The following is a 23,774-nucleotide window of genomic DNA, read 5'->3' on the forward strand; positions in this document are numbered from 1 at the left end:
ACACCTAAAACATGCAGGGCAGTGTGCCTTGAGGACCAGGGTTGGGAATCACTGCCCTAAGTTATGATTGTTGGCATTGATTGTCCTTTGCGTCTCTGTGTTTCCGTGTGATGGACTAGTTGCATGTGTAGGTTGTCCCCCACCTCTCATCAGTCAATGATAGCGCCAGTCCCCACTTCTCCACCACACCTGCAATCCTACAGGTTTTGCTTGTAGGATTGTTTTCATTAGATCTTTAAACTAGACAAATAAATATTTAATTTTATCCAGGAGAAATACTGACACTGATTACTCTGGAAGTAATTGTGAGCTAAAGTAAAAACCAATTCACTGCTGATACAGAGTGTGACAACATCCTTTACACATACCTCAGAACTTGAAAACACACAGACCTTTCTTGCCAGAGAGACAGGGATGCGAAGAGGAGGAAATTGTCGAGTGTAATTGGTGTAAGTGAGGTATTCAGTTTCAGTGATGTCATCTTAGAAAGCATATTCTTCACTGTAGCTGTTGATGCTTGTGAGCACATGTGGCAAACTTGGTCTTCACAACAGCATTTTGTAAATAAAACTTCTGTTTTTTGCAATGCACTGCAGATATTGATTTATATTGCTAAATAAATATATATATATATTCAGGTTATTCACTTTTTCTGGCATAATTTGGGAGATTGCTGCATTATGCTTTATGGAAGCTTCCTTGTCATTCTGTTAGAAAATCTTTGTTTTTATTAACATGTTTTACCTTTTGCCTTCACAACAGCTTCGTCATGTGTGTTTGTGTGTGAACAAGAGAGGTTTTCTCTCTTAACTCCTCCGGTCAATGACCTGGTAAACTTTCCAAGCAACCTGTGGCTTGGTTCCAGGTCAAGCTCAATGCAAATCCAATTTGCTTCTGAATATAGCCAGGAGGTCAGCTACACTCAGGACCAGCGTTCTTTTTCCTAGCGAGCAGAAACTATCTGACGTAATGCTGAGAGAGGAAATACGCACACCATGTAAATGCGTGTTGAATAAAGTCATTAATACTGTATAGCAAGCTGGAATATTTCTAAAATATAATCACAACAAACCACATGAGGGCAGCATTTCCCTTCTGACTGATACCAAGTTTTTAGAAATACGTCAAAAAAATTGTCTAAGATTCAGACAGTCACGGGGCCTACACTGCTTGTGAGAAAAAATGCTTATGAGAGACGATGTCACATCTTCAGACTTTATGAAATGCACTTCAGGAGTTGAAAACCTGCACCCAAAGATTATTCAAGTAAGGCATACATACATTTTCAGTGCGAAGATACGTTCCCTCATCATTGGGATGAATGTCATAGGAATTTGGGGCAACTAATGTCTTATTTGTACACTTCTTTTTTGTGACTCAAATGATGATACAACATCCATTATTGACTTTCATAATATAAGAATTGGTGATGAAATCAGAATTTAATCAGGATTTTCTCAAGCCTACAAAGAGCCTCACAATGAGAAGAGCCTCCTCTTCGCATCCCTGTCTCTTTGGCAAGAAAGGTCTGTGTGTTTTCAAGTTCTGAGGTATGTTTAAAGGATGTTGTCAGACTCTGTATCAGCAGGCTCTTCACAGGCTCAAATGTGTACATACTTGTTAGATCAGGTCTCCTTTGCATCGCACATGTTTTTTGAAGCCACCCAAAAAGCTGGAATTACTCTGGTTGAGTGTTTATCATTTTTTGAGTGCATTTACAGTCAAGAAATGATTGCAAATGGTTCTCAACTCAACTTTTAAAACACTTGAGTCTGAACCTTTGGAAAAGGCATTCCAAGATTTGAGGGGTAGCCTGAATAACCTTTTTGAAAGCCAGCTTTTTCAACATTTTCCTTTTGCAACACTACATCGTGACCAAGTCTATGTTACATAGCTGTTGATTTAAGGTAAGGTTGATAATTTTCATTTTCATCCCATTCGCTTTGTGCATTGCATCAGTGTAACTAACAGAAAACCAGTCTCTCAGCATGATGCTTCCAATACCATGCTTGACAGTTGATGTTCTCAGGTTTGAAAGTCTGGCCTCAGATCCTCCAAATACAGGGTAAACACCAAGTAAAAGTAAGAAAATCACACGTCACAAACATCCCAAAGTTCAGCATCTAATTTATCCTCTGCACATATAAAACATTATCAAAATTGCAGATATTCACTACTTTTTAGTACCTGTGATCGTTTGAATCATGTTACAGCAGTGCTACATAGAATGTAAAATAGAGAATGTAAAATTAAAATAATTACATTCTCAATACTTTGTATTGTGAGCAGTAGTTAACATCTCCTTGTGTGTGACTTCATTTGTAGGTGTAAACTGACATCAGGAACAAATCACCATTTCATTTTGTCAGTTTTGCTAAACAACACTTGATTATTTAACTAACCTCCTACTGAAAGTAGCATACCATATTGAGACCATTTTCACAAAAATATATTATACATATAATCTAAAATGTCTTTATATTTTTGCCCTTCTAGCTGAGCTACACAACTTATTTATTTATTTATATATTTTTATTTTTATTTTTTTCAATTTAATAACCACCATAATTTTCATACATGCCAACTTTGGTTTGAAATCAGGTCAGAGTTCGGAAAAGTTTATGTGCTTTTTTGCATGTTAAATCTAGCAGCACTTAACAATTTACAGCAGGTAACTTGAAGTAAGTTCAAATCCTTTGTTGAGCATTAAGAGCTAAATCAGTTAAAAGGGACAAAGTTCACATTAACAAGGTAAAGAAGAACAGAGTAAGTGTGAGTTATTCATGTTAGGGTGTGAGAGGTGTTAAGAAGACTAATTCTTGGAAAGGATGAATCTTCAAGACACGCTCTGCTCTGGTAGCATTCAGGGTGTGTTTGAGCTTATTAACTTCCTGAAGAATTAGTCCTCCTGCACAATTAAACATGGAGGATGTCTCGTAGGACGAAGTTGAGATGCTTTGTTTCCACCCATTCAGTTCCAAACCTGAATTTTTCCATCATTAGGGTCCATTCTTGATTTGAGACACATTTTGGCATTTTTTTTCTTCCTGCTGTAAATCTCCTTATACGTACCCTTCTGTTGCTGTCACTAATCTCACAATAGGATTCATCAGTAACAAGGTCCTTTAAGACAGCAGTTAAGACAGGAATGCTGTTAGGGCTTGATCTATCTTAAGCATAAGGAATGGGTTTACTTCGGCTCATCTAATGCTACTATCGTAAACTTACAAAGCAGATTTGGATGACTAGTTCAGAGGAAGTCACATTTGTAACAGTTTCAGATTCAAAAGCAGTGGAGATTCAATCTAGCAGGGCAGCAATGCAAGAATTTAATTTTGAGCTTTTAAACAAAGAAGTTAACAAAATGGGGTCATTTGACTTGTTTTATTAAGTTAGGGAGGAAACCAATTGATTTACAAGAAAATCAAGTCTATTTCCAAGATCAAATGACTGAAACACTTTAAATCTGCTTCTCATCATCAGGTACAACAGAAACCCCATTAACAGGTCAGGTAAGAGTCAAAATTAGGCATGATTACAGTAACTAAAATAAAGTCAATACAAATCTCTAAAATGGCTAGAAGTAAAAGGGAAAAAAAACTTTCTACAGTCTTTGTGTACGTATTTTATTGTATTGTGGCAGTAAACACAACCACAACCGTTCTCCCTCTGGTGGCCTTTGGCTGGTACTACATATTTCCTTCGGACTTGGCAGGCTATTCCTGCTTTATCGTAATTGTGTAAGGGTATTTGTTTATTTCAGTGAGATACAAAAATAAAAATACATATTCTTATAACTCTAAGATATTTAGTTGTGCAAAAATAATTTCCTATTAAATGTCACTTTATCTCTTTGTGTTTGACTATGTCTCCTTGGACAGGACCATGAAAAACATCCTGTCAATAATTTTACATTCTTTGTTCTTTTTACATAGAGAACACACATAGAAAGCCTCACTTGGACACTCTGACAGCAGTTCTGAGTGCAACACTACCGGAGAGAACATGTTATTAAAAAAATAAATAAAAAATAGAGGATACAATTGTCGTAATATTTGTGTCTTTCACCTCATTCCTATTCTAGACAGAGTAGCAGAGAGAGCTTCTGCTGAAACTAACTGTATGTACACTTGATTCTTCTTCACAAATCAAATTTATCAGCTTTAACAATTGCATAATCAGAAAGAATGTGGGTGAAAAAGTGATGTGAGCACTGTGATGTCAACATTTTTCCTTCCTTCATTGCTGAAATAGCTCATGACGAACCGTCCGACTGACCTCTGCGCGTCATCATGTCTCTTTTTAGCACTGTTCACAGTATACCTCGGCCCACTTGGCCTTAGAAGTCCTTGTGTTTCTCTTTTCCTGCTGCCCACTTCGCCCACGCTCTCCCTTGGATGGCGGCACACAGCCACAGCCTCTCCTCTCCTCTCGCCTCCATTCTTTGCTCACCCACTGACCCACTGGCGGAAAGCGTGGGGGCCATCTGTGGTGGAGAGGCTACTTTTAGTCTTCCAGGCCACTATTTTCTCTTCAGTCTTTTTTTAAAATCACAAAGTACCTGCCTGCTTACGCAATACGTGTCTCAGTCTCTGTCTCTTTTATATTGCTTCACAGATTTTGTTTACACAATACTGCACTTGAGCCATGGCAGTACATTATTATATGAAGAATGACTAGAATGAAGAAAAATTTACTAAAGTTTTGTTTCCAGTCTTTGTATTAAAACGACCCCCAGGATGTAATTTCATTGTGATTTGGCACTAATGAATTTAACTGTTTTAAATATTTTCCTGAAATACTTAAGTCTTACATTGAGCAAGTAATAAACTAAAACTAAAAGCTTTCTGGTTTTCTGAAGCTTAAAAAGAACATTTATTGACTTTTGATAACTGGTTGAGGAATGGATTTTCCTAATTCATGGAAGAACTACATGTAAATGTTCATATTTATACTTTTCAAAAACAAATGGCACACATTGCTTTTTTAGAACCCTACTTTTAAGAAGTTTGACCTCTAAGAAATGTCATAAGTCTTGTTGGGGGAAAAAACCTACATGGTTTTCTTTTTTTACACTTCTCTTCTTGTTGCAGTAAAGAGGGATCCAAGTGTGACTAAAATGTGCAGCGGTATCAAACGAAGGGTGAAGTTACCAATTTAAGCATTATGTCATTTAGAATTGTGATGACTGCTGAGAAAAACAGAGACTACAGATCTAAGTTTTAGGTTAAACAGCTGATGCTGACACTGCCACCAAAAATAGCTGCCTTGACCACAGGTCAGTCTTGTTCCTTAAGCCGTGATTATCTTTATCAAATGACACCACATGACAAACAATGAGACAGTCCTCCCTTCTCACAGAGAACATGGATAAAATTAAACAAACTTTTTATATGCCATGACTCTCCTTAAAGGTGTATCTTCAGGTTTTAAAATTGCAATGCAAATGTGTAATTATTTGTATTAGCCACAATATGTTTATCTTTGAAAACATTTTTGTTCTAAAGTGAGTACTATTCCAGGTATGTTCTTTCCTGCTGAAACAATTTGATGGGAGTTTAAGGGTAACACACTCCAAAGGTGAAATTATTGTGAAAATACAGCCTGATTGTATGAAATCATTGAACGTGCCCATTTATTTGCCAGGTACCAATTCATGATGACTTGACAACACTTCCGAGGTTTGGTTTCCATTAGAGCCTCACATCACTGCATGAAAAATGGGTCCCCTGTACTCCGATATTCTACTACTTTGTGTTTAGCTTTCTCAAATATAAACAAGCATATTACTTTAAAGTAATATGCTTGTTGATATTACTAGTCATCAAGAGTTTAATATTTGTGACTTGTGAGTAATCTTTTAAACCTCAATATTGTTTTTTTCCCCCCACATGATATTGGTTGAAATGATGTTTCTTACCACCAACTGATGCATCTCATTTACAGCATATATTACTGGCATATCAAAAGCCTAACATATTTGTCTTAATAGTTGCACCTAGTGAAATTTCCTGTCACATTTTCTTTTGCGGAAGAGGGAACTCATGCAGGCTGACAATTGTGCAAGAAACTCCACTAATGCAAAATGCCCAAACATTTGCTACAGACTCTTTTGTTTGATATTTCGAAACAGAAAATAGTAGAAAATGACAGCTTTGGGAGGTATGTCTATCAGATTTATGCCAAAGAGCATAAATCTAGCACAGGAACAAAACTTACTTTTGAGAAGGAAATAAAATCCACTTCAAATGCTAAAATCACTTTCACTTCTAATCCTTGATTATAATTTACATCATTGTGTGAAGCACTTTCTAATCAGTGTTCTTAAGTTTTTTTTAATACCCATTTTAGTAATTTACAGGCTAACAGATTGTGGAAGTCATTCTGAGCATTACTGAACAAAAGAGGGCAGCAGAGAGTTTCTGTACAGCCAGTCGAGTTCTCATAGACGTCCTCACCAGACCACTGCAGTACAGGAAACAGAGACGATTTAATGAGAGCGGCAGGAAGAGCAGCATGCTGCTATGGCCCTCGTCACTGGCCTTGCATGGAAGCACTGGGCTTAGATGACGGATGGAGCCGGGGCCAGCCAAGATGAACAAAGGCGGGGGGCCTAGGGGTGCTACTTCCTCCCTTTCCCTCTCTTCTGGCAGTAGCATAATTGCTGAGGTTGCCTGGAAACAGAAGGTGTCGCTTGTTACATCAGAGCTGCTTTTAGCCAAATTGTAAAATAGCCATCAATGGACCACGAGGGGGTTTGGTTACTAAAGATAAGCAGCAGAAGGCAGGAGGACTGGGGGGGGGGATCAGAAAATAGACAGAGGTCAACGCGAGGACCATTTATTCTTAACTGGGAAGAGCTAGATTAGTGAAAAACACAAAACTACAAGTAGGAGCAATCTTAAAATAAAATGAGTTTGTAGCACTATAACCCATTTCCCATTTACATTTTTCCACAGTTTGTCTTTCACTGAAATCCCATTTAAGATTTAAAAGATTAAAATTTTTAAACAAATTTTAATTTCAGACAAAGTTAACTTGAATAAATAAAATACATATATACAATTTTCAAGTACATATTGTATTTATTAAAGAAAAAACTATCTAAACCAACTTTGCCATGTGTGAAAAAAGTAATTGTCTCCTAAATCTAACAACCAGCCGTGCAACATTTGATAGGGCTGCCATCAAGCCCTTTCACTTTCTTTGCAGAACTGTTTTAGAAAATCTGTACAGGGGAGTTTTTAACATGAACAGCCTGCTTAATGTTACACCACTTAATCTCAATGGAATTTAAAGCCAGACTTTAACTAGGCCACTTCGAAATCCTGCCCTTTCTTTTTTTTTTGGCCAGTCTGAGAGGGATTTGCAGGGTGTCTCGGATCATTGTCCAGACGCAATTAAATTGGATCAGCATAACTGAATGTTTTCATTGCATTGAGGAAAAAGGGTTTTATGAGTTAATTCGCTTAATGCACCACAACAAATCAAGTCATAAACTAAGTAAATTACATGAGAATCAATAGCCATGGCATGTTTTGTGATGTTGCAGAACCCAATTGCAGGCAGTCACTGCCATTTAAAGATAGTTAGATAATCCAAATGAAATCAAAAATTTTGTGAATAATACTGGAGGCAACCCAGTGAGAAATCAGCTGAAGCTAAAATGGGCAAAAGCACACCAGGATACCTACTGGGAAAGTGTTTGCTGGAGTTGAAACGGGTGAGTGGTTACAGCAACTGAAAGAGGATGACTGTTGGGAATGAATAAAACCAGGTAAATACAGGGGAATACTGGGATCATTAGTAGCATTGACTGAACAAAGCATAAACAAACACCAAGCTGCTAAGAATACAAAACACAAGAATAGACAAAAAAAAAAAAAACCCTTCAGACAAATTGCTCAAGAAGAATGGCCAAGGTAATTATAGCAGGAACACAAAATATACACACCCAGTTTGTCCAACTTAAATGTGACATATCCTGTGTAATTCAACTGAAAACAAACATTAGAACATTTAAAAATAAAAAGCTATTACAATCGGGTTACATGTGTACAATTCATCCGACTAATTCTTTGGTGAATCATTTTTTAGTTGCGCATTCAGTCTTTTTGTGTTCACCTGTCTCTCAAGTATAGTTAATCTAACTGCTGTCTAAGATTTTCGTAACACTTGATCATTTGGATCATTTAGCTAAGGCCATACTTTGCAGAGAGGTTATAAAAGATTAAAACAATCTCATTGTGTAAAAATGTTATTCAAGACAAAGGCACAAAAAAAACAGCTAAAGAAAGCCAGACATAATTAGAGACAATGTAGGACATCGGAGACATTACTATAACTGCTTTTTTCTATATAAAGCTGATAAAAAAGACAAGACAGACAAGACAGAAACTGGTACAGAAGACTGATGAGAGAAATTGAAGGCATATCTGGTAAATACTTTTTGAGATCTAGTGTGACAGTTATCTCTTGTCTTCTCCTTATATCGTGACTTAAGCGTTAAAAAGCAGAAGCTAAGGGCCCTTTCCTCCAAAGCAAACATCCTGGTTCAGTTCAAATCTGTTAAAACCTTGTGTGCGTTTGTAATGGCTACTGTCGTTAACTACATTGCTTAACATATAACCTGAAACTGAAACTAAAAACTTGTGAAAGAACTGAGTTTTATGCATGAATTTAAAATAACCTTTGAAGGGTAGGATGGTCATTAAGTATGGGCCACCAACAAAAATGAGTCTGGATTAGGGAATGTCCCACAGCCTAAAACAATAAATGTATCTATTTTTATACTATAAAGGAATACTTAATGACATCAGAATCATACAATTCTTTAACATTTACACTTGATGAGATATTTTTTAATGTAACCATAAACCAAACTTTAGATAATGTTAAAATAATATAAAAATAGATATTTCTGTGAAAACTGTCACATAATTTGATCTACAAATGATTCCTCTTATGTGTGTGCTGCTTGTGCTGCAATTAACTTTTACATTGAAATATACACAGTTGAACACAATTAAAAGTTAAACTAACACAAACGTACAAAGAACCGTTCTTTTGGCAGCAGGATTAGCCATAGTTGTATCACTTCTTTTCATTAACCACTTATTACTTTCTTTATATTTATTTAAGCAAGCCAGTTTATTTTAATTTTGGGGCTGGGGGAGGTTTCTTAAAGGGTGACTTGTTCATTTCACAAATCAAGGTATGGAAAATTAATTAATGACTGGTTTATTTGGTATCAGTAATTAGTCACAATAAAAGTATTAAGTTGATTCTATACCTATCAAAAGGTAACAGACATAAAAAAGAAGTTTAAGAGAAGCTCTTATGTTCTTGGCTTTATGGTTCTGATGTCTTACTAATTTGCTATATTAATGCTGTGTGTTACTTCAGGCCCTATAATATTGATTCTGGCTTGTTTTTTTAAGACCGGTCTTCTCCTCTTGCTTCATGTCCTAATCTCCTCATTAACAGGCTCCTTCTTCACCCATCCATGTCTCCCTCATACCATCCTTCCAACCCTTTAAAAACATCCTTCAGTCTGAGCTATCATTCACTCTCTCTCCTCTCCTGCCTCCCCATTCAGTCCCATTATTTGTCTCTCTGTCTCCACCATGTCTTTCTCTTAGGCTTTCACTCACTTTTGTTCAAAAGCTTCCCCCCCTCCTCTCTACGTCCCTCCTCCCTCACTCTCCTCTTTGCCATAAACCTCCATCTCTGGCTGCATCGCCGCTGCGTACGAAGCGGATGGCGGCAGCCCACTCAGTCCTCTCGGGGAGCAGAAGGTTTGTCCACTCCCACTCTTGCTTTGCGTCATGGAACATGGAGAAATAGAGACCGAGGAGCGAGAACAGATGGGAGGAGGACACACTGGATGCCTGTTTTATAACATTACTCTTGAAAACACGGTGGTCATCACTCTGTAAGGCAGCAGCCGATTATGGACTCATCAGGCAGATCTAGGCTAAATATAGAACTGGATTAATGTATGGTAACACCTTTTAACCTTCTTTACATTTTACAAATCATTTCACAGCCATATCCACAGTCTCGTGCAGCTTTTCTTTCCATTTCTGTACCATATGGTTTGTTTTTATTCATTCAATGATCAAAGAGGGTCAATGTAGATAAGTTTATTTGACAGAAATCAACATGTAATGTAAAAGTGATACAAAATCATCCCAAGGTCATTAAACAAATCCATGAAGAATATGAAATATTTTTGTAAGACAGAATTGAGAAATATGATCAGCCAATTGAAGGTGTGATTTACCCCGTGGTGTCTAAAGTACAATCCAGACTCTGAGGATCTGAGGCACATAGACCTCTTAAGGTGTGCTGTGTTATTTAGCACTAAGATGTCAGCAACACTTACTTCAAATTCTGCAAACTGGGAATTATGGCGCTTCTTCCATTGGCTGTTTTTGCCCAGAATCTGGGAAAGTTAGAGGCCAAATAAAGACCTCAAACTGGTTGTTTTACTCCTCACACCGTTAGAGCAGCTTTCTCAAATTGATTTACTGGTTTCCCAAAATTATGAATTGTTTTCCCAACTTCTGAGCTGTTGTTTTACCATTTTTTCCATTATTAATATTTTACATCTGCATATGTTTTGTCCTTCAGATATTTATTCCACCATGGCTTGCTGCCATGGTTATTGGACTCTTAATTTCTGATTGGTTGACCAGTACCTCCTCAGAACTCCTCACCCAAAAGCCTGGGCTATCTTCAAATACACAGAGAAAATCAAGCTGACAGAAAACCTAGTCTATTAGAAAAGTCAGACTGCACTCAGTGAAGAGGTTTAGCTTATTTCATGAGGGGGATCAATAGGTAATAACATTTATGGCAGTGTGACGTAGAGATAGTCATTTGCTCAGTCAATCAAGATTTGATTTATTACCTTTATTACATGTTTTACACCATTATCTCCATCCATTTTCTGTCTGATTACTGTGCATAAAGGCCATTACTGCCACAAAAGTTTATTTAAGAAACATTGGTAAAGTTCAGATTGGACCATTAAAATTATTTTCTTCTTGACAACGGAGAGTCAGGTTGTTTGTAATGTTTACATTTTAATCATATAGAAAAGTATGTTTGTCTTAAAGACCTGCAGATCAGGTCTGTCACTTCCTGTTCATATAGCTCATAAGCAATGAGGAGATAATTTATTAGTGTTACATGTTTGGTTTTCTTTTATCTCTACTGAAATTTTAATGTTGATTCCTTTAAGAAATACCAATAACCTTCCTCCTAACCCAGAAAAAAAATCTCCTCTTTTTCATTTTAAGCATGCAGACTGAAGTCCTCACAAGGCAGAACTGAAGTTTTTAGTCAAAATATATTTTTCGACCATTTGTGAGACTTAATCTTAAAAACTAATGAAACTCATCATGTTATGAACACTATTTCAAAGCTGCTAACATCAGCTGAAATCTGACAAACACTAGGTCAACTCTTAAGCATTGTGTTTCTGTTACAGTAAACTCTTTAAATTATCATCTTAGACAGACAGTAAGCCTATCTCAACAGACCTGCTAGTGTTGTGGAAATCCAATATGAGAACTTCATTATCCAGAGATTGGTGTAACCATAGCAATCAGATGCACATCGGTGTGTGACATCATGAATGACTCAACTGCTTCCATTTACGCAAGTGGGGAGACAATTCAGGCCCTTCTGCTGTTTGTTTTTGCCTTCACCAGCTCTTGTTGATGACTTTAAACAGGCGTTGGATAGGATGCCAACTAAAAAAATGATGGCAATAAATAAATCAGCTGTACTGGTTTTTAAATGCCACACAGGATACTATTAATACAGCATGTTCAAATGTAAATGTTGCTCACAGGATTTACACAAAAACAAAGGAGAGATGAGACTTCCAGCATAGTGTACACATGAGATTAGATCTTCTCACAGCGAGGCAGAACGCGAACAGTCAAATCTGGGTCATCCTTAAAGCAAAAACATCCACCCTGAGAGAGATTTTGCTTGTGCTTTTCCCAGTGATAGTGGACAGCTGAATAAAGATGTTCAGACGCAGATGAGTTTCTTCAAAAGCCCCAGTGACAGCCAAGACAAGGGCAGGGTGTGATGTGATCATGCAGCATTTTCTGGAACAGCCTCACTGGTAATGAATTGAAGACAGAAAGTGAGGACAAGCTGACAGAATCCCCAGAGAGAATGTGTTTTGGTTCAGCACTCCAATGAAAGCAAAGATGTGGGTGTAAAAGTGTCCTGAAAGTCCCAAAGAAAAGAAATTTTAAAAAAACAGCATTATGAGAGCTGCTGTTTTAATTAGGATTTTCAACATTAAATGTGTAATTATTCTGAGCTTCTGCTATTCCCTAAAAAAGCAATATAAATACCAAGTGACGTTTCATAAAAGAAGCTGGATATGAAACGCTCCACTGGGTTGTGTAACTGTTAAAATAACTCATTTGTGCACAAAAACTTGGGGGATGGAAGAAATTTTATTAAGAGTAATATAACCAGAGACTGGTCAGAAGTTACAATCAAAAGTGTTTTTTTTATGTCTCTGGTTTAAAAAATAAAAATTAAGATGAAAAGAAGATAAAATAGACAAAAGTTCATCTTTTAGCCACATAGTTGAATTTAGAATCTATATTACAGTCTGAAAAATATATTTCTTCTCTATATTAGGCCTAACCTCAACAAATCCATGGCACTTCAGTGAGATTATCTTGCCTTGTGGTGTGGGACAGTGGGAACAGGGTTTGGGACATCTGCTTTAAACTATACAGCACATAAACTTGGGGGGGACAAAAAGCCAGACCCACCTCCTAAATATTGAAGCACCGTATCCAAAATGGCTCCTTCCTTATTTTTCTTCTTCTTCGTTGTCATGGTGGTTGGTAAACAACTATAGGAAGCATTACCGCCACCAATGGGTCAAGCGTATGGACCACAAAACTGCATCAAAAAAAGAGAAAAATTATGCAATTTATTCTGTTTTAAGAAGTAAGATATAGCCTGATAGCTTTTTCTTCCAGAGTCTTTCTGCAATAAATCATGCCCCCTTCTTCAGTAGTAAAAGTTGTTTTCCCAGTCAAAGCAGGGGGACATGAAATTTTATTTTCATAAAGTAGGTGAAGCTTTACCACTGACTGCAACGGTTTCATGTTTTGTCATGACTGAAACACGCCCATTCCACAACGAGAACATTTATAATGATGTTTAATGATTGAATCGTGTTTAGAGAAACAACACAATAAATACGTGACACTCAACATAACTTATATTTACAAGATTAAAACCTCTCTGTTTCCAATTTCTCACTGTGGTTCAGTTTATGAACAGACTGGCGTTAAGAATCTGGTCTGTTTTCTACTATGAGTTCCTCAAGAGGTCTTAAGAGGGAATACATTTTCTTTTTCACTGTGTTTTACCCTTATCCTTACTGTTCTCTGTATTATAAGGGCCTGCAACACAGATGCGCCATCATTGTTGGTAAGGCTCCAGCTCTCGTTAATCTGTGCAAATCTTTTTGTATTCCTTGATGAGTCAGCATTTGTCTCCTGAGATTTATTTCCCAGCAGGGAACTCAAATGATTGTGACTCATTTCACTTTCTGCATGTTTCTGCAGACTTGTGAGTCACAGCGTGGCAAAGAGTCTACCCAAAGAGTTAAATCAGGTACAACATTGTGCTCTTCAGCGTGTCATCACCACCCTGGATGGTGCTGAATCTGGGGACTACCAGGGATGACACTGCTGTCTAGGCTACTACTCCTCACGGGTTTGTTACCTATAAACCTTTACTCCACTGGAGTATTACTGTGGTGTTGTAATGACCAAACCTGTGTTTAGTAAAATTAGTGATTTAAACTAAAGTACTCTGGATTGAAGGAACTTTAGCCCAGAGGATCTATATATTCTGCTCCTTTGAACTTCCAGCGATGAGCAGATAAAATAGATCTACATAAGTTTATTTCATTTTGCTCACATAAAGTTTGCTCTTTTTAATAAGTATGAAAAAAAACCTTAACAACTTCTAAACAAGAAGGAGTATTGACTGTTTACCACTCTGGAGCAGTGGCAGTTTCTGATGTGGGTGACATGGGCAACCGCCAGGGCAGCTTCTTGTGGGGGGCACCCTTATTTTCTAAAGGAACACATTTTAGCTAATCATCCAACGGGTGAACTTCCAGAAAATTTACCCCACGGTGGATATGAACCCAAGAGCTGTAACTCAGAGTGACCTCCGTTAGCATGTTCATTATTAGGAAAAAATTAAAAAATACTGAATACCATTTTACATATATTCACTCAATTCATAAAATTTCGAAACATCACACTGGATTTTTCTTCCTATGGGTTTTCTTCTTAGGGGGCATGGGAAAGAAATATTTTGCATTTCCTTGCAATAAATTAAATACACCCTGTTCTATGCAGACACAGTGATGACAAATGTCAATTAAAAATTGCTAATACTTTTAAAGTGTCTCAGTGGAAACATGTTTATACATTTTTAACACACTGATTGAAAATAGATCTAAATAACTTAAAATTATATCATGTGAGATTTTGTAATCTCACACGATTATTTTCTATTGAGTGATTATTTTCTATTTCTCGTGTGAGAATTATTATTCTTGATTAGTTTTTTCATACATTTAAATTAGTTGAGTTTTTATCTCCTGATATATCATGTTTTACTTTTGTTCTAGAGTTCTGTCAGGTGGCAATTCGTTCTCTTCTTCATCAGATTTCTGCTCCTCAGCTCTACCAACTAAAGACAATCTCAATCATACCTACCTAATATCTGAGAGACAATCATAGGCCCTGTCACTAGCATTACCACTAGCATGTCAGCCATCCTATAGGTCAAGTACTGCACTTGTAAGTTTCATCAATTAAAACCCTGTAATTGTAACCCACACATTCAAACCAGTCTGCAAAATGGCTGATTTGGTAGAAAGCCACTATGTTACAATCTAAAAACAAAAATATGCTTTATTGCAGCAGACTTTACATCTATTTAATGGTTTTTAAAAATAACATAGTCACAATAATGGTCAATATTTCAGAAAGTGACACATGATATCCATGTTATTGGACAGATGAGTTATTGAAACACACAGTATAAAAACAAAACTTCAATGTTTTACTAATCATGTTAAGCTTTTATCATGATTCTGTGTTATTAATATTTTTACTTATAATATTACAGAAGGTCTGGCAAAATACTCCTGAGGTGCTCAACATTTCTGGCCCTGTTGGTTGAAGGACACTGTTTGCAGTGGTTGCCTGGAGACTGCAGCGTTTGGATTGATACTCTGGATTCCATTGAAAATGTTTACGTGCAAGTGTCCCATCAGTATCAACACAAATGCAAATATTAAATTGCTTATAAAACCATGTCCACTCAAGTGACCATAAGGGATTTTGTTCATAATCACAGACTGATTAAGATAGCTTTCAAAAGATCCAATTATTTTATTGTATCTTGACATGCAAAACCCTAAAGGCAACAAATGCTTTTAATTTGAGGTTTAATAGGGCAAAGATTAGCTTTTGCAACACAATGGTTATTTAATGCTATTGCAACAAGTCTTGAGATCAGTTTATCAAAAATGCCCACTGCTTTTGTTCCTCTCCTTTCATAATTACTCATTAGATGCACCCTGATGCTTCATACATGCACCAAACAGCATTCTGCTTTTATGCTTCTGTAGCTACAGATTTCTTGCTTCAGTGCAAATTCAGATGTGAGATTCAGATGTGATCTGGAAATAAAGATGAAAAAACGCTCCATGAGATGAGCTCTTGTTATTCATTCCATCCTTCATATAATAGTTAATAGGACATTGTGCTGACGCAAGCCAGGGAGTTGTGAACCAGTGCAAAGTGTTGGTGCCTCAGAGTCTATGCATGACTCACCATATCACCTGCTGTGATCAGGTTGGTGGGTCAAAAGAACAGCAAACAGTTGTTTTGACAGTAAGTGGGGGACTTGTTGGTGTTTCTGAAACTGTGTGGCTGAAATTATTAATAATCAGCAGCCTGTAGTTTAAGTAAACACTTATTATCTCGCATTTAATCAAATCAGACAGCATTTAATTCAGAAACTGTTTCCCACACTTTCAGACGTAAAATACTGTAGAAGATGTGTTTCATGTAAGGACAAAGCAAGAGTTCAAAAACCCGACGGTACACAAGTAGTCCGAGCTGGCATGGGGGCTTCAGAGCAACATTCTGGGGTTATTTCAGGTGACCTGATATGAAGAATTGAGAAGCAGTAAGTTGCCACAACATAGTGATGCTCTGAGCAGGGCCATCAAAATATCTAAAATAGGCCAAGCTCAAATAAGTGCTAAGTGTTTTGGATTCTTGACAACTTTCAATTGTGCATAATAAGCATTATAATATAAAACTTGAATCAATAATCAGTTGAATCAGTTTTGATAAACAATAAAAATAGTTGGATATGACACCAATAGATTAGGAATGAAAACAAGTTGGATGAGGGGAAAAAGGGTTGGATGCCTTTTTGATTCTACAATGAATCAAAAAGGCAAATTTTGATTTAGCATCAAATCAAAATTTGATGCTTAACCCTAATATTTTACATGTTATTTTTTATGGAATTTATATGGAAATCTTTAAAAAAGCATAATAATAAACAGTAAAACATATTTAAGATGTAAACAAACATAGTAAACAAAGTCATTGATAAATCATTTTATATTAATAAATTACAGCCCAATGAAGTGTCACAAAAGCTCCTGCAGACATAGTTGAAGACATGAAGCACTCTTTTGAAAACACAAATCATCCTTAAAAAACCTGATCCTTTAAAAACATAAACTTTGCTTTTCAAGAAGCAACAATAAACAAACAAAAAAAATGAAACATTGAATTAAGAAAGCATATAAGACACCAATTTTGTCCATATAACATTTTCAGTATTGATGGACTAATTAAGCATGAATTTTGATGAATGATCTCCAGAGCATTCTTACCTTGGAATCATTACCTTCTCTTAGTAGTTTTAAAAATTTTAGTGCAAAAATATAGCTGTTTCAATTGAGTTTTTATACATGGACCTAAGTGTTTGTTTTGTCTTGTAGTTATTATTATATTTGTTTTAGCTAAATGTTATCCATTTATGTCTTTTACAGCTCATCTTGTTATGTTTGGCTTTGGTTGGTAATGCTTTTTTTTATTTTTTTTTATAGATTTCTCCAAAAAAGTACCCTTACAACCCCAACCTCTGGCTTCTTATTACATTACACTGTGGATTACAATTGTTTTTTAATAAACAGGGATTGATTTTCTTTAGGAAATGGTTATTAGATAACTGCTAATGTGGTGTGTGGTGTAATAGTGGAAAAGGTTCGCAATATGAGAGTTTGTTTGTCCTTGTCCAGCTTTCAGTTTTTATCCTATTTCCTGTTCAATAACTCTGACCAAACGGCTCTAGTGCCATCAAATCTGAAGAGAGAAAGAAAGATTAACACCTTTTAGGTTTTTAATTTCCCTGATCAATTCAACAAATCATGCAACAAATTGACCTATTAGAGTAATCATTCCCATCTAGTCGAAACTTTATTGCATTGTTTTAAACCAATCACTTTTTACAGTACATTACTGTAGTTAAATTCTGACCTTTTCTCTAGTTTAATGTATGGTAAAAGAATAATCGATTTTCTTATTTATTGACTAGAGCAGCATGGCCTCGAGTTTCCGATTGGCTAATTATGTGCCCATGATGACTCCTTCCACTGGAATCTGACAGTTTCCAATGCAGCTGGGGCCTTATGAACACTGAGAGAAAATTGAAAACGGAATCAGCAAGAGTCTGAATCCCAAATCAGAACTGGATCACCTTCCTGAAAAAAAAGTGATTACATCTCAGATGTTGCTTTTGTCCGATTTCTGTGTAAAAGTCATACAAACTTAGTTTTTTTCTTCACATTTCTGACATGATCATCAACACTTTTGTCCATTTCCAATTCAGCTCTTGGGCTGATGCAAGAGCTGGTAAACAATCCAAATATCCAATGACTTGGATGGAGGCTTCACGGCGACACTTAGTTGAAACCGTTCAGAATTGTTTTTCTCAGGCAGATCCTCTATGTGAGTATTTGATATTTGTTTTGAAAGGACATTGATTTAATACTGGTAATTAATAAACATCAGGGCAAGACTTTATTGGCACACTTACTCACCTGCTGTTAGCATTTACAGCTACAGCAGGTGTGTAAAAGGCTAGGACTGTAAGGTGAACACATTTAGCTGACAGCTTTATGATGTAAATTGAGACTCATTTAAAGTGAGGAATACTTTCAATGAGATTTGTAGTTTTCAAACCAAAAGCTATTTATTAAACTTTTCATTTTTGGTAATTATTCATCAATTAAAACTTAGACTTTGATTTCCCAGAACTGGCTTGAATAGCCAAATACCTGTTGTCAAGCTGTGCCCCTTCTAGATTAGAGTTATTTAAAAAATAATAATAATAAAGCAGAGGGAAACTGTGACATAACTGGGTTATGAATGAAAAGGAAGAGCATGTGAGACAGAGTGATGAGCATCCGTCCATGTGCTGAAGTGGGAGACGGAAAGAGGACCGAACGTCCGGAGTGGAGAGTGCAGAGTGGGTGGGGTGTTGATAGAGGAAGAGGAGGATGAGAAGGAGAGACGAAGCTTGTGGTCTCAGCCTCCTTCTCAGAATTATCCTTTAGTGACGCAGTCTCCTCCACACACATCCTGACAGCTGCTCTCTGCCTGGTTACAGTGCCGCTCGGCCCCATCCAATAACATTCATGTTCATTTCCGTTTTAATGCCTGCCTTCTCCCCCTCATGGGTTCACTATTACAGCTGCATTTTGTCTCATTTGTACCTGTTTACTTAGTGCTTCTTGTTTTTATCTAATCTCAATACTTGTGAGACCACACTGTCACACACACTGGAGCTTCCGTTTTAATAAGGATGAGCTTTGGAGAACATAGCCAATTAGTGCAAGGTTTTTTTTAGTTTTTTTTTAATCTTGAGAACATAATAAAATTAATACTTGAATTGTAGCTGAAGGGCCCTTTGTGATTGAAAAGACTTACTTACCCCTATTTTTATAATGGTTCTTAAACATTAATGCTTTTCCAATAAAGTAAAGACATTATTCTCTTTCCAGGAACACATCAATTTGAAATAAAAAGAGCTGAATGACGTACTCGGAGGGTGAATTAGCGAACCATTGAAGAAAATCACAAAAACTACATTTGGTTTCATGGGCCTTAAAGAATATGTACAACCACTTATCAATGTTGCTGTAAGTACAAATGAGTGTACATGAAATGTTGTACAAGGTAATTTCTAGTTCAGTTCCTGGAAATCTGCTTACCTGCTTTTATGTTCTCTGAAACTAGCCCAAATTCTTGGTTTCCACAATACAGTTAATCTCTCTTTTTACTACATGCCAAAGGTTTTCTTTTTAATGGAGATATTGAAGTAATTTGTGAAAAATAGTTTTAGAATTGCTGCGATTTTTCTCACGGTTTTGAACACTTTGTCCAGCTCCTGTGATGGATGTTTTTCTTTCCTTATGAAGTTTTTTTTTTAATCTCCACATGCATGGTTTAACTTTTCCACTCCTGTCTTGAACTTAAAATGGTCATAAACAATCAATAAATAAGCACAATAGGAAAATAAATTTACTCAAACACACTTTTAAGCAATAAATGAATAAATAAAAACAACAGCAATAAAAACTGTATAGTTTGTATACTGTTTGGTTCCCTTAAAATGTCTTCCTAAGCAATAGTATATACTATGGCCCTCCATAAAGACTGATGTTCTGATTGCTTTTCAAGAACATGTATTAAAATATGCAGTTTTTTTATAGATGTCTTGACCAATGAGTTCACAAAGAAGTAAAAATGCATGGGTGAACCTTATTAAAATATTACCACAGAGGTCTTATAAGTCATACAATCAACCTTGAGGGCAGGTTCAAACACTTGTTGCACCACTGTTTCTGTGGCTACAATATTAAGTTACAACACAAGCAAGGGGATTTCCATGGTGACATTATTAGTTTCAGGTCCATTCATTTTCACTGGAGTGACATGATGTTACTTAAGGTCTGGGACATTCCAGTGTCTTTTTTGTTTGTTTCCCTAAAGTTCTTAAATTTTCTTGTCCTATAAAATATGCAATTGATTTCCTGCAGCTATTTTTTCCTCATCCCCTTCTTAGCAGTTGGTGAAATATTTCCATTAGTTTTTAGATCTGTTTTCTCTTAATGGTGATGGATTTGTAAAACACTTTTTACAAATGTCATGTTCTCGCACATAACATTAAGCTCACTGAATATATCCCCGTTTAAGTCGAGCATGCTTGCTCATGTACTCCCTCAATGTTGCTCTGCTGTACTGCGCCTTTAAGAGATACCGGAAGTGCCTTTCTTGCACTGGATGTGCAACACTTCAATGTGACCCCTGTTGATGCTAACTTATTTGTTCACGTTATCTTCGTAAAGTAAATTCGAAAAAATGTTTCTTACCAGCGTGAACTGTGAGTATGAAAGACATTATAGAGTTTCTGGTTTTATTCTCCGCTCTGAAACGGACTTATTGTTTACGGCAACATTTACACTACATTTACGTGTTAAAGTTAGCATAATCTCTGAGAAATAGCTTGATGGATATTCCCACTGATTCTTTAAATGTAGCTTTTACTTGCAGTACAAATATGTATGCTGCTCTAACTATTTATTCACGCCGAATGAGACTGAAAAAGAGAATAAACACGTTGTTTTTCTTCCGTAAGGCTTGTTATTAAAGTCAACATTTTCTGCTCTTTTTTTCAGTGGCTAAAGCAAAATCGAAGTAAGTGAAACGATTGTGTTTATATATCTAAAGCTTTGAGATGTTGACAGATACTCATCAAAGACACTAATTCCATTTTGTAACGAGTAAATTGTTTTTTTTCCCTAATCTACGAAGGGTCAAAATGATGCATGCAGTTATTAACATTCACAGGCTGCACTCCGAACGCACATTTTTGTTGCCATCGCTAAACATCTGACATAATTTCCTGAGCTCTACTCTTTTTTTTTTTTAAACATAGTCCACCAATTTTCGTCAGGTCAGATCATTCCTGATGCTACACTGGCCTGGCCAAATATCAACACCAGATTGGATGTTTGGTTTCTTTATTCTGGTGGAAAACACAATTGTCCACGTTTTAACTCTCGAGATGCTGATTTGAGACGAAGTTGAAACATTTAGAAGCATCCCTTCTTCCAAGTCATCCCATTCTTTTTCTTGATGTGCTTCAGCACCCCTGAAGCACTGCCCCACATGCTGATTGTGCCACCACCATACTTGTCAGTTGGTACTTTCCCAGCTTCTATAAATCTTGCTACTTTTCTTATTAAATCATTATTGAATTAATTTAGTCTTTCATTGTTCTGGGTTTGCCAAGGAAATTTTTTTTTTTTGTGTGCTATGAAAGAAAAACGAGCAAATTCAGTCAATCATGATCACCAACTGTTGGTTATCAAGCCTCTTGTTTGTGATCTTGTCAAATTAAAACAAATAAAAATATATGTTATGTTTATTTTGTTGAGCCTGTTTAGGAAGTTTCAACTAGGTTAGAATAAAATCACAAATAATTCAGACTTATGACCCGCATCTTGTTTTTGCTGTTGCCTTTGGCATACTAATTTGAAAAAAGGAACAGTTCAGTTAATGAATAAAAGATGAAAATGAATGTCCTTCATGTCTACGATGAGTGTGTAAACTTCTGACCAAAGTTACATATGGGTTATATCTGCAGTGATCAAAGACATTGGTAATGAATTCACCTGTTTCTTTTTCCCTCAGGACCATCTTGGTGCAGATGGTAAGCGCTGCTGGGACAGGATACTTCTTTAACACGAAGAGGAATCGACTCAGAGAGAAACTGGTGCTGCGAAAACATGACCCGTTTGGTAAGATGAGGCCTAACCTGGAACTAGGTTGCTGGTTTGCTTCACAAACAATCTCGTGTAATACCTAAGGTGAGGAAGAGTTCTTCCTTCAAAAGCACCTGAAGGAAGTCCAATATATATACTCGCCTCTTCCTCAGCCGTACCATTGGATTATGCAGAGAATGTGGTTTTCCCAATTTTTCTCGCAAAAAAATACGTTAATGTCCTAAATGCAGCATGCGTCGCACTAAGTCTGTGCTGGATTTTTCTGCATTATTGTCGTTGTACCTATGGATTTTATTTAATAAATTTGATGAGAGAGCATCATAGTACATACTGTTGGTTGATTTTTTTAATTGATTTAAATTGTGAGAGTTACTAGATTTGATGGATTTAAGGAATACAAAAAAGGCCATCTGATCAAAGATAATACAAACCAGTTAATCTCTGGACATTGATTGGTGGATTTATAGTGCGATTCCATTTCAACCACAAAATTCCAGCAGAAGAACTTAATTTTCAGAAATTGTGTTATTTTTACTTCCAGTTCTGATCTTATCTTGATCTTATCTCTTATCTTGTTTCATTCTGTTTCTTACTGCAGTTAAAAAGCACGTCTTATTCTTTGAGAAGAGGAAGATCAGATCGATTTAATACAACAAAGAATATGGACATGTTATGAACAGACAGTTTTATTTACACGGATTATACAGAGCATTAGCTGGAAGAGGAGTCTTCCAGCTAATGCTGGAATGGAAGATCTCAAGGATTGATCAAGACATCTGGAGGAGTTCAACATGAAGAAAAAAGGACCAACAACAAGCATCCTTTTGTATCAAATATGTCAAATTGTTATTTTCAAATATGTGTAAAATTTAGTCAGTTTGGGTTAATTCAATAAATTATGTCCACTAAATACATTGTTTTGATTTTCATTGTTTTGAGTGTGAGTTCAGACGCTTAAGTCAATTAAGACGGGGTTCAGTTAGAGAAAAGTCTCAGAACAAATTGGCTGGCAGGTCCTGTTTGAACGGGAATGATGTCTGGGTGCCGACGGCCTGCACGCTCACCGCTGCCACCTGATTGGCTCTGCGTGCCATCTCTTCCAGAGGCATGTCAGGGTGGTGAGCCAGGTAAAACGCCAGTGCTCCGATGAAGCTGTCGCCAGCTCCCTGCAGAGGAACAAAAACACTTCTGAACATTTTGACTCAAAGAAGTGAGAATTATTTCACTGGGTGCAAAACGAAGTGGAGCCAAGCTATATGTGATGCTTAAATATTTTATTGGTGATCAGAGGTGATGGTTTAATATGTACCGTTTGTTTTTATTATTGTGGTAAAGGCTAAAAGGTCCAAAATAATATATTGTGCATTTTAAGAGATAACAAGACTGCTTCGGTTTGTTTTATCTTTAATATCCTTCAAATAAGTTTTAATTTGATTTTTATTTAATCAGAGCAGTAGCTGAACGTCTATTCAAACAATTAGCAAAATTGTAAATATCACATTATCCTCCAACTTCTGATAATGTTTGGGATATCCTCAAAGATCAGTCATAATTTGTTTTTGCCTCCCATTCTCTGCAAAAAGGTTTCTATTATGCCATTTTATTAAATGCAACAGAAAATAAGGGTTCCAACATATTTCTATTTAACAAAAAAATCCTTAAAAGTTTCATGAACTGCAGTGATTTCTTGGAATATTTTTCCAATATTTAAAAGGTACAAAACAATGGTTCCCCAGTTTCCTGTCAGTTTTAAATAATACGCTGGTTCTCAACCTAATTTCAGTAGTCTCTGCAAACTCCGTAGATGTTTCCTCTG

The 23,774-nt window shown here is 36.4% G+C and overlaps 2 protein-coding genes and 1 long non-coding RNA gene across 5 annotated transcripts in view; 1 reads left to right on the forward strand and 2 right to left on the reverse strand.

The window, feature by feature from the left end:
• Nucleotides 1-5,003: 5,003 nt before the first annotated feature.
• Nucleotides 5,004-21,952, reverse strand: LOC114134337 (uncharacterized). 2 transcript variants are annotated; one of them, XR_003593372.1, is made up of 5 exons: nucleotides 21,848-21,952; nucleotides 12,816-12,948; nucleotides 11,550-12,142; nucleotides 7,695-7,754; nucleotides 5,004-6,674 (listed from the first exon to the last, which is right to left on the reverse strand). It is a non-coding gene; the product is annotated as an uncharacterized LOC114134337 (long non-coding RNA). The 2 variants fall into 2 exon arrangements; XR_003593371.1 differs by having other exon boundaries at nucleotides 11,550-12,252.
• mrpl33 (mitochondrial ribosomal protein L33) lies at nucleotides 20,402-22,868 on the forward strand. Its single transcript, XM_028000876.1, has 4 exons — nucleotides 20,402-20,553; nucleotides 20,849-20,867; nucleotides 21,867-21,973; nucleotides 22,557-22,868. The coding sequence occupies exons 1-4, from the start codon at nucleotides 20,532-20,534 to the stop codon at nucleotides 22,604-22,606; spliced, it is 198 nt and encodes a 65-aa protein (XP_027856677.1). The 5' UTR covers nucleotides 20,402-20,531; the 3' UTR covers nucleotides 22,607-22,868.
• rbks (ribokinase) overlaps nucleotides 22,627-23,774 on the reverse strand; it is a 34,700-nt gene continuing 33,552 nt past the window's right edge. For both annotated transcript variants that reach the window (XM_028000874.1, XM_028000875.1), the window contains exon 9: nucleotides 22,627-23,124. In XM_028000874.1, the coding sequence (XP_027856675.1) occupies nucleotides 22,951-23,124 (174 nt within the window). In that variant the 3' untranslated portion in view covers nucleotides 22,627-22,950. The remainder of the gene's footprint in view (nucleotides 23,125-23,774) is intronic.

The sequence above is a fragment of the Xiphophorus couchianus genome, chromosome 19 (genome assembly GCF_001444195.1).
Source record: "Xiphophorus couchianus chromosome 19, X_couchianus-1.0, whole genome shotgun sequence".
NCBI lineage: Eukaryota > Metazoa > Chordata > Actinopteri > Cyprinodontiformes > Poeciliidae > Xiphophorus > Xiphophorus couchianus.

Coding starts and splice junctions, on each gene's coding strand:
- mrpl33 (XM_028000876.1), top strand. CDS start 20,532: ATGTTTCTTACCAGCGTGAACT. Junction 21,974..22,556: donor GCGAAAACATGACCCGTTTG/GTAAGATGAGGC, acceptor TTCTTACTGCAG/TTAAAAAGCACGTCTTATTC.